At 33.5% G+C, this 11,925-nt stretch overlaps 1 protein-coding gene across 1 annotated transcript; it reads left to right on the plus strand.

Annotated features, from left to right (window-relative positions):
* The first annotated feature begins 8,341 nt into the window (after positions 1–8,341).
* On the plus strand, positions 8,342–11,116 carry LOC115979011 (GSH-induced LITAF domain protein). Its single transcript, XM_031100949.1, has 3 exons — positions 8,342–8,617; positions 10,466–10,592; positions 10,712–11,116. The coding sequence occupies exons 1-3, from the start codon at positions 8,421–8,423 to the stop codon at positions 10,793–10,795; spliced, it is 408 nt and encodes a 135-aa protein (XP_030956809.1). The 5' UTR covers positions 8,342–8,420; the 3' UTR covers positions 10,796–11,116.
* The last annotated feature ends 809 nt before the right edge of the window (positions 11,117–11,925 follow it).

The raw sequence follows: 11,925 nt of genomic DNA on the forward strand, positions 1-11,925 counted from the left end.
CCTATTTTTAATCCTAACATGCTAATTTAGGATTGATGTAAAATTGTTGTTTTTTTTTTTTTTGTTATATCCATGGCTTTTTTTGTTTGAAACATAAAGTTCAGGTTACAAACATGGTATGATTAGTGAGTTCTAGTTAGCTCAATTGGTAAAATTTCTGATGGTTGTAAAAAAGATCTGTGGTTCAATTCCCACCTTTATCAAAAACTGATTAGTGTCTTGGTTTGATGATAAAGAGTTATCATCAGGAGTGGACGTCATAAATTGAAACTCTTTCAAAAAAAAAAATGGTATGATTAAAATACAAATTAAAATGGTATGTTTTAGCAGCTTTCCCAATTCATTCTCTGCATATTACGAGATGAGTTTGGTAGCTATGACATGCTCATATCTGCACAACGGGAACATCCCCTAGTGGCTATGGGCGTGCCTCTCACTAATGTTGTTGGGTACGCATTTTCATCATATTAAGCACTATTTAAGTATTTATTGGAAGCAGAACAATAAATAAATATAAATATATATGTATATGTATATATATATATAATTTATTTATTTGAAGCAATGTCATACATAGCTTCTTGCACGCACTGACCTTTCTTCTAAAAAAAAGGCACCTTTACTGCTTTATGCATCCTTTTAATATTAGATTATTTAGAATTGGCATTGTTTATACTGATTCGAGTATTGTATTTACCAAACGAGAGAGAGACTTGGGAATTGTATTACATTATCTTTTGATTTAAGCTACGTATGTCTAAAGGAAGAGTCAAACAAGCTGAGTTGTGCAAATGATACCAAAACAGCCCTAAAGGTATCAAATGATAATTAGATTGGCCCAGTAGTACTAATACTAGCAAGTCAGATTCCTCATGGCATGGATTCAAAAACCCAACCAAAGTTCCTCATCTGGCCCACAATTCTACACGATGGCGTTAAGCCCAACAGAAAAATAAATGAAGCAGGAAAATAAAAAACTAGCTGACTGGCATGGCTATTACAAATATTGAAGAGGTAGTTCCTCGGCCACGGTCAAATGCTGGCCCAAAGAGAAAACTCAAGTTTTGCAATAAAGAATATGAAGCTGGAAACTTGAAAGTAAAAAAAGAACTCTAAAAATCCATCTAAAAGAGTTTATTTATTATTTTTTTTTTTAAATTCAGATTAGGAACAAGATAAAATAAATAAAAAATAAAAAATAAAAAAAAGGTAGGAACTGAGTCCAAGTTTTGAATTAGACCTTGGATAAGGGCTTTTTGAGTGCCAATCGGCACTTAAAGGCCCAGCTCAAGTGCCATCGGCACTTGAGCCTAAGTTCCCTCCAAATTTCATTTTTCACTATATTTTTCAATATCAGATTGCATTATACAACCCTATCTACATCTGTGCGTAAAAAATAAAGTTGAGTTTCAAACTCATCCTAACTTATTCCTAATGGTCTGTTTGGAATTTGGATTGAGAGAGAAGGAAGGAGAATAGAGTAAAGTAGAGTAAATTAAATTTAGCACAGAATTAACTTATTTTTAACCAATTTTACTCTACTCCTTTTCACTTCCCCTCCTTCCCCCCTCCATCCAAGCAATCTACTCTCTCTATAAATAGAGAAGAATCAACCCCCCCCCCCCCCCCCCTTCTCATTTCACAAAGCACATTGAAATCATTTGAGAGCTATTAGAGAAATCCACTAAGATGATTGTTGATCATTTATGTCAATTCATGCCTTTCTCAATAGCAAACAACTTAAAGATAGCCTCCCAACTCAAAGATTTGTAATCACTTTGCCTGAATCTTCGAAGAACACAATGAACACGAGAGCATCTTCAAAGAAAACTTCAAAGAGAAGAGGTGTTGCATTGTTGATCCAAGGAGGAGCCACCTGTCCCAAATTGATGCAACAAGTTACCATTCATCCTGTTCGAGTCTCGACCCAAACCAAATCAAAGTGCTGCCCGAATACCAAGGCTTGAAGTAAGAATGTGTTGCACTTACTCTCAAAGCATTCAAGGCTCCCCCTTGAATCCAACATCGCATTTAGGTATAAATCCCTAAACTGAGTAGTTTAGATCCTCAAACTTCAAATTTATGATATGTCATGTAGCGGCGGGGCCATTGAGGGGCTAGCCCCAAAGCCCAAGAATGTTTTTAATAATATAGCTTACTTTGATTATATATATATATATATATATATATATATATCTATATATTAGGTAGCTCCTACAAAATTAATTTATATGTGTGTGAAGATAGTTTTTAGTATTTGGAACCCATAGTCTTTTAAATTATATCACTGACTTTCTTTTATAATGGTTCATAATGGACCATCTTATTCCAACTTTAACTTTCCATTCAATTAAAATATTAAAATAAAATAAAATAAGACTAAATTAACTTAGATTTCTCATTCAAAAGTCAAATAAATTAACATTTTTTCCTTTAAGCTATTCTTAGGAGATTAAGACAAGATATGCCATTTTTTTTTAACACTTTGATTTTGATCAAATATAGGTAAAAGGTGTAATATTAATATTAATTTTAGAAAATATCTATTTAGCTTGATTCACACTTTTTGTTATACATCTATTAATTTGTAAAATACTTCTTTTGCATGTTGAAAATATTAATAGTTTTTTTTTTTTTAAACATTTTCTTTCTTTCTTTCTTTCTTTTGTGTTGGCTAATGTGGGTGCCAAAAGCTATTCTATAGTTTGAATAATATGTGTAGTCCCCTTGTCCCACACAAATCAAGTAATTACATAGAAGAATCCTTATTACCCCAAAATTTTGGTTAGGAGTTTTGAACTCCATATCTCATGGATCTATTGAGGTCTTAAAAACCACTAGACCAACTTGTCTCTGATTTTTTTATTTTTACATTACTATACATAACAAATACTATGTAAATGATTCAATGGTTACATTTTAACTTGGCCCCCCAAGGATAAATTCTTGGCTCCACCATTGATGTCATGATGTTTGCCTTCAATGATATAAGATAAATCATGTGAACATGTTAGATCCACTTAGGGTTTATAAAATAAACTCACATGGTCAAAACTCTTTTTGAAAACCCTAATCTTTAATTTGATTTCACACAATAACAAGTTTACTTGTTTGTCACATGTTAAAATGCTTTTCTTGCATGACATGGATTCATGAATTCCGTTTTTTAGAAGATCAATTCACCAAGTGAGGTGGGCGTCTAACACTTTTTCAATTTTTACCTTAGCCTACAATCTTAGGTCTATGGTTTGTAGAATAGGTTTTATCATATGTAATTTTCATTTTTTAGAATGTAACTTGGAATCAAAGCCATGTACTTTCTTAGATTGTATATAGGACCAAGGTGACGTATTTCTTTTTATCTTTCTATCAAATGTAAATTATCAATTCCATAAAAAAAAAAAAAAAATCAATTTTTTTTTTCTTTAATTAGAATAAGTAATGACTTCAAATGTAAATCCCTAGATCTAGAGGGAATGTTATCCTTAGTTGAACCATAATTTTGAAAGACAATAACACAATCTCATTGCTACATGTCAGTTTGGCCTAAATGAAAATTTTTAGCAGGTTGAAGCTGTGGTCTCTTACAATTGCAAATTAAGCTTGGTATGCTTTCTAATGTTACAAGGTTAATAATATTTAATTCATAATACAATTTACCTTTTTTGCTTAGAGAAAGTTATTATAGAGGGTGACTCCCTCCTAACTATCCAAGCTGTTGAAGTTATGGATGTTAGGGGGGTTGTTGGCCATGCAGGTAGGGGTGGAGCTACCTTATATTCCCCAAAAATGTTCATAATTTTTTTATAGCTAGTAAAAAACCGGCCCTAAAGAATTTTTATTTTAGATACCAATAAAATAGAACCAGTTAAAAAAGACCTGGGATAACCCAACTGCAGTGCCCTGGTATGGTTGTTGCTAGATCAGCTATACAAAAAAACCGAGCCCAAAATGGCTCTAGGAACACAAAAGGCTTTACATACAATACCCTACTATTGTAAAGTTCTAAGGTCTGTAACGATAGCCATTTCCTGCCATCTATTAGTACATATTGAATTACAAGCCTGCACTACACTATTATTACTGCACAGAAACAAAAATTTGTAAAAACCCAATCTCTTAGTCGTCAAGGCAATCTCCACAAATGCCTCCTGTATTGCTACACTAGTATTTGCTGCTACACAACTGGTACCACTCAAGAAAATGGCAAATCCTTGGAGATTAATGGCTTTATAAGCAAAAGCAATTCTTATGGTCCTTCTTTTCCTAAGTCCAGCAATTTTGATTAACAGATCTCAAGGTCCTCCAAGGTTCTGGTTTGCAGAAGGAGGTTGAACAGATCTTCTTCTTTGCACGCTTGTTCTGCTGAAAGCATCCTGAAACCTGCAAGTTAAATTTTGAATGGTTAGTATGACTTCCATAGGATTAGGATCCTTGCCTTCATGAATAACAAGATTCCTATGATTTCAGGCAGTCTACAGATAGGTGAAAATAGCTTGGATATAGTTCATCATATCATGGTCCAAATTCTTGTAGCAGCTTAGGATATTACTAATCCAAGTCTACATTGAAGAATCTCTTAAGTCAAAAGTGTGAACTGCCAGTGTAGATCCATGCCAGCGGGCTCTAGCAAAAGACAGTGAAGGAACTGTTAGGATTTGTACCCTAAAATTCAATTTATTGGCATGTTATAAATAATTAAATTGTTTAATTATATGAGACTATTTGTAAATGAACTAATTGAACATTATCATAGCCCTTAAAATGCATTATATGTGATTTATGTGATTTAGTTACAGAAGATATAAATCATAAGTTCTTTATAAACTCAAAATATAGTTTGTAGTTGGTGATGAAATTGAGCATTTCATCTACGAAGATTATAACGCATCAACTAAGATGGTTTGTCTTGATCATGAAAGTGGAGACTTCTAGTTGATGTGTTGATATGTCTTGAGTGTGTAAGACATATTGAACTAGACCTTTGTGAGATCAATTATTCAATTAACAACTGTCATATAAATAATTAATCTCACAACTTTTAATTTCATAGAATCTTAATCCTAAGAGGATAGTGAACCCGATCTTGAAATGTAGGTTACTTTGATATATTAGGAGTGAGATCTAATTAACAGTCAAAACCTTCGTATGTTGGGTAACTACACGTAGTGTTAAGGGAACACAAATTCTCCAGATGGAGTTCATAATCTCATTCTATAGAGACGCGAAATATCTCCTTGAGATAAGTTTAATGGGAACTGATTATTTAGGGCTGACCATTTTAGTAAGAGTTATTAAAGTTCATATTTTATGAAATTAGATTTCATAAATATGAATAACTAAAAGATTAAATTGGGTATTCGAGGAATAAAATAGTTGTTTACAAAGTGACAATTTATTATGACTTTATTCACTATGGATATTTTATGGAGAGGTCAAATGATATCATATTAGAGTCTTGGGAAATAATTTATTAATATGGCCTAGAATGCAATTATATTTCCATAGTAGTACTTGTTATATAATTAATTATAATTTTGGACTTGTCAAGAGTTAATAGATAAGTCTGAGGCTCATTGGAGTTAGAGTCTTATTAGTCCCTTTGGTTCCATCCTAAGCTACACACTTAAGCCCAATTGGCTTGGCCCAATTGGCTAACCCAATTAGATAATCAATTTTTATTTAATAATAGTTATTAAATAAAGTAACTGCTAAGATAGTTAACATGTACGTATGATTAAAAGAAGAGAAAATAGTTTTTCTCTATAGAATCTTAGAAAAACACTTTTCAAAAGGAAAATCAACGTACACAAGAACTGATTGAGAGACTATTCATCTTGGGCACCATGTGGAATTGGGATGAAGATTGAAGGTACTATATCAAGGTACGCTTTCTTTTTTTTATTCTAGAATTCAAGGTTATATGTTATCTCTCATGAATAAAGTAGATTTTTGTGTTGCTTCCACTATGAGTTTTGTATGAGATGTAAAACCAGTTTTTCCAACAAGAACAAGTGGGAAGTAGATTCCTCTTCTTCCTTGCACATAAGGCATGTGTTGTTAGTAGGAATACCTTTGTTTTTCAAGGTGAGTAAGGTAGGGAGGCTGTCATGCATAAACTTCCACACAAAAGTCTAACTTTATGGGGTACATTCACCTTCCAAATTAAATTCCACACCTCTGGTGGGTTCTAGCATGGTTTGAATTGAGTGTGTGAGGCTTGAATATGTTCCTTAAGCAGTAAGTTATAAGCAGTCTTAACACTATACTCCCTAGAGCTTGAGTGTTTCCATAAGAGTTTATTTGAGATCACCCCTATTTTGGAGATAGGAATTCTTAGGATTTCATGACATTGAGGTTGGGGATAAAGCTTCTTAAACAGGTCACATTTCCATACCCCTCTAGAATGGTCTATGAGACCAGCAACAGTTCCAGGACCTAAGTTTGTATTTTGCATGTTTTGCTCAAGACACTTAAACTAATCAGGGTGATTAAGAGGAATGTTAGCACCACTTCCAACCAATCAACTTGCTTCCCTAAGTTTTATGTTATCTTGTTTGATAATGTTCCTCCAAAACCATAAGTGATCTCGGATATGAAATTGGATGGGCCCCCACGTATCCTTGTTTCATTCAAATTTATTTAACTATGTTAAACTTGTGTTAGTCTTTCTCCATCTCTCATCCCAACACAACATCACACAAGCCCAACTTTTATAAGTTTTACTTATTTTTTTTATGAATAGAAAATTTTATTGACAAACACAAAGAAACAAAAACTAAGCAACAAATACAACATCGAGTTGCTTTGAATAAATTACGTCTAGAAAAGGGCTAGGAGCAAAACCTTGAACAAAACATGGGCTGCTTTGTTTGACTCTCTTGGACATTACCTAAAAACAAAGTGCTCGCCATGGGATGCCCAAAAAAGAGAATCGGTTGATATGGTTGAGATTCTCCAAGGTATGGCATCAGTAGGGGGTTTAAGAGCTTCAATGCAGGTTCTGGCATCACTCTTAACCACTACATTCTCAAAACCACGGGGTTTAAGAGCTTCAATGCAGGTTCTGGCATCACTCTTAACCACTACATTCTCAAAACCACGTTAAACCACTAAACAAGTCACCCCATTAATGGCCTCAGCTTCTGCTTGAAGAGAGAGGTTGGTTTCCACCTGTTTAGACAAGGAGAAAAATCAAATTCCCTCTCCAATCTCTAGTTTTACTATTGGGCTACAGCTTCCTTTATCGAAACTTATTACTTCACCTTTTCAATTTGTATTTTCCACCCACCTCATCACACAATGAAAGTGTTCGTTAATCTCTCTACTCCTCCATTTCTTCTTCTCCTTTTTCATTTCTATTTTACCTCAATTTCTATTCATTTTTGTCTAACTTGAATTTCTATTTTTATTTATATTATTGTTGGTGATTTGTTTTTCTTCCTTTTATTTATTAATCCAATTAATATTCTATATTCTTTAATTTTATTTTTATTTAATATTTCATACTAACGTACTAAAACAATCATATTTAAGTAAGATTTGGCATGACAAACACATCTAGTGCTAGATATATTAGGTTCATAAATCTTCATAGTCCAATATATGGTACAACTAATCTTATTTGTGTTTAACATTTGGAGAAGCAAATGTTGAAGTTGATGTTTGAAAATTCATTAGTGCAAGAATGAGTGGGCTAGGTCATATATAGATACACACACACACACACACACACATATATATATATATATATATATATATCTTGTTAATCAATATGACCTTTTAGTCTTATTTCCCTCTCAAAAAAAGAAGAAGAAAAAAGTCTTGTTTTCAAAATAATGTTCCAAAAGAAATGTTATGTTCATAATATTTTCATAACATTTTTACAACAAATCTTAACAGACAAATTTTTATTATTTATTACTGGTGGGTAAAAAAATATTTTCAATAATAAGTTCAAATTATAACTAATAACAACTTACCAAATATAATTTATTGTAAAAATATTACGAATATACGTTTTTAGTTCCAGAAGACCAGCATTGTTTGAAACCCATGCGTAATTAGGCACACAGGAAAATTCGTTCATCGTGTCAACGACTGCATTGTAGCATTAGAGGTAATCCGTGCCCAGTAAGAAACGTAACCGTAAATATTCTAGAAACGTGAATTTTTAGCGAATTGACGTTGATGCAAACGCCATCAAATGTCCATCAGCAAGCAGGGTAGCTTCCATGCATTTGTCTAGAAGGGTAGAACGGTAAAAGTGAATTCAAAATGCCGCGTCGTCCAATACGGAGACATTTTAGTCATTGTGAATAAAAGTGTATAAAAAAATAAAACGTACAAGAGAGACAAATTGTGGATTAGAATTTTGATTCGACGATCACAAAAGAAAAGAAAGAAAGAAGTGAAAAAAAATGTCGAAGGTAAACGAAGGGGTGGTGATGGGAGTTCCGTACTATATCGGACAGAATCCATACCAAGCCGGAGCGCCTCCACCAAACGCCGTCTATGGAGATCCCAAGGGTATTCCGATTCAGCAGACTATTTACCGCGACACCCCCGCTCCTTTCAACTGCGTTTACTGCGGTAGTTCTGGACTTACTAACATCAGGTAACCAAAAAAAAAAAAAAAATTTCTAATTAAAAAAATCTTGAATTTTTTTTCCTTAGTATATTATGAATTTTATATTGGTTGAATTTGATTTTAACTGAATTGTGAAATTGTGGATGATTATCTATTGTATAGGATGTGACTATAGTTTAATTTAGAGGTCATATTTTGCAAAGTTCATGTATCAAGCAGGCCGGCTTCGATACAATTTATCAATACAATCACACAAAATTATGTTAGATTAGCATAGCAGAATTGCTTTGATCTTTGATGCCCTGACAGGGCCTTGATATTGAGGAGTATTGTAGCAGTTAATGTGTGACTGAGAGCAATCCTTTCTTATTGCCTTGAAACTGATCTTGTGTTGTTAAGACAATGAATTATCCGGAGGATGCCTTATGTCAAAAAGATAGACAATCAAACCTATTTCACGATTCAATAGAAGCCCAAAGAGTCACTTGTGAAAGGAATTGTCACCTAATTTGGATACTATGGAATGCTTATGGTCGAGCTTGCGAGTCTCGAGATTAGTTTAAATTGGTGATTGGGACCATGCTAAGGAAGCTAAAGAGTGAGTTAGAGGAAAGAGTAAACAACCTTTTCAATCCTTTTATTTATTTTCCAAAGTTACAGTGGATTTGTATGTTAATTCTCAATTATCCAATTGGTTTCATTCTGTTTGCATTAGATTTCTGTGGTATTGCCCTCATCAAATCCCTGTTGCATTAGCCATTTTGTGCAAGTTGGAAGTCTTCTTGGCTTATCCTTTATTGCCAAAGTGGACTAGTCACAAATACAGTTACATCATCTTCTCTGAGTCAATAATTCACCATGGTCCTTAATAGCAAGGTTTTTCACCACCTGTAAAATGGTGGGGGTAGTTTTTTGTTATTGACCATGTCCTTTAGTGGCTTACAGAAATCATGAGAATACATTCAACAACTTTTTTTGTCAAGTAATACTTTCAACCACATTTGTTTTGGAAAGATCAAACTTATAGGCATTATCATAAACATTAGAAGGAAACAAGAAGATCATGTGAGGCTTTTATCAGCGTTATAGTAATTGATTGTAGTTGGGCTCTTATGTCAATTTTTTAATGTCTTGGGAAAGACTTATGAGAGCAGATAACTTTATAAGCATCAATGTTACGAGTAATTCTTAGGCACTTCTAGAGTACGGAGAATTGTATTCCTTCCTCTCACATTCATGATGGGGTCAACTCATTAAATTTATGGTGGGGTCCACCATGAATGTGAGAGGAGGGAGCACTATTCTCTGTATTCTGAGAGTATCTAAGATTTTTCCCAATGTTACATAATTGTTGACAGTTCCTGCACATGCATTGCTGTTGCTGTTGTCCTGAGAATCCTGTTCATTCAGGTATTTTGTCACCTCTTGTTTGGACCTTCTTGAGAACAGAGGAATCTGTTCTTATGATGAAAATCTTATTATTATAAATATTATTTTTTTGGATTCCCTATATTATATCTACAAAATGCTGTAAACCCCTCTTTATCACTGGTTGTTCACTTCCCCACATTTTAATTGGCCTTGACAATTTGGCTTTTGGGAACTTCACTTTCCAGCTTTGGTCTTTTGTATTTGCTGCTTCACATTTGTTGTGTTTATACCTGCATTAAGCCACGGTGGGGCAGCTCCAATCAATAGATAGGGAAGGGTCTGGATATGTTTCATTGAATAAGTATACTTCTTTCCTTAGAGAGCCAATCAAATTTGACAATGAGTCTTTTAAATGTTACTGGCCTTGTAATCTTTTTATTATGGTAGACAGTAATGTACTTTTCCCCCTACCTCTCTAATTATGATATTTCACGTCAAGTCCAGATCGAAGCCAAGTTTAGCAGCTGTTGTCGGTTGCATGATGCCAATGATGCTTGGAATTTGCTTTCTTTGTCCTTCAATGGACTGCCTCTGGCATAAATATCACTACTGCCCTAGCTGCAATGAAATGGTATAAGTATTATCTACCATCTTTTTTTATTTATTTTTTTAAAAGTCCCTCTCGTTGCATGTCTTCATTTATAAACATATTGATTGATAATTAAAATGTTCACCTGGTTTATAATGTAGGTTGCGAATTTTGAGAAGTCGGATGCCTGTGCAGTGATGGATCCACCACAGTGGACACAGGAAAGCTTTGCATTGCCTGCGTGATATGATAACTCTGTTATTCAGATTGCGACTGCAGTTGTTATTTGTTTGTATTTGCTTTCTTGTCTGCTTGTTGTCATCTTGTTTCCCTTAACAATGAAGTCCAAAAGTACGGTTCTTGGTACATAATTTCAAAAAATGTTACAAAGATAACGGTGATCTTTGTGACTCATATATGATACAGCTAGTTATACTTCCTGAATTGCTGACAAATCTTCGTGTGAATTGTTTTTGCATATGCCGACATTTAGACCTGCATCTTGGATGTTTCAGCAGCAGTATGAAGCTTGATTATCATTAATAATTCTCAATTCTGATTTATAAGTTTATTCGTGTTTATTATTTAAACAAGTCATATAACTCATTAAAAAAGTCATTTGACTAACACTATACATGGATGAATCTTCCATTGCCACATGGTGGGTTGAAGGAAGATGGTTTCAAACAGGTTAGGAACTAAAATTTTTCCTTAAATTAAATAGAAGTTTTTTTTTTTTTTTTTTTTGTTTTGGGAGAATCAATGTAATAGAAGTTGATTAATGATTGAATGATATTCTCTTCACTTCTCTTTTATGCTTTTCATATGTTGAATGAAAAGAGGGAAGAGAGTTTCTTGTTATGGTTTTGATTTAGCGGATGATGACTGATGAAGCAGTTGATTATATGGTCAACAAATCAAATGATCACCTACCAAAAACATCTCAGAGTGGCTTTGATATGGCACCGATATGGAGAATTAATTTGGTAGTGTGGTAGTGATCTCATTCATACTTGTTCTTGATCTCTTTATTGGATTATTTCTTCTTATACAAGGCTTGTCCATGGGATATTTTCCATACGTTTAATCACTATTAGTCATTGTTATATTGAGTCTTAGATAACAGGCATAACTACCCTCATTATGTCAAATCAAGATCTTCTAGAGTTCCTACAGTACTCTATCATGTAAAGTTATTTTAATTTTGACCATTCTTTTATAATAAAAGGTCTAGATTATGCAATGTCATCAATTTACTAGTAAAATTTTCTATTAAAAAAAACAACTCATAAATGATACTTAAATGAGGTCTCTAAATTTCTAAATGCCATCCCAATCACCTGCTTCCCCTCCATTTCTAAGTTGTTCAACCAAT

Source organism: Quercus lobata, chromosome 3 (genome assembly GCF_001633185.2).
Source record: "Quercus lobata isolate SW786 chromosome 3, ValleyOak3.0 Primary Assembly, whole genome shotgun sequence".
Lineage (NCBI taxonomy): Eukaryota > Viridiplantae > Streptophyta > Magnoliopsida > Fagales > Fagaceae > Quercus > Quercus lobata.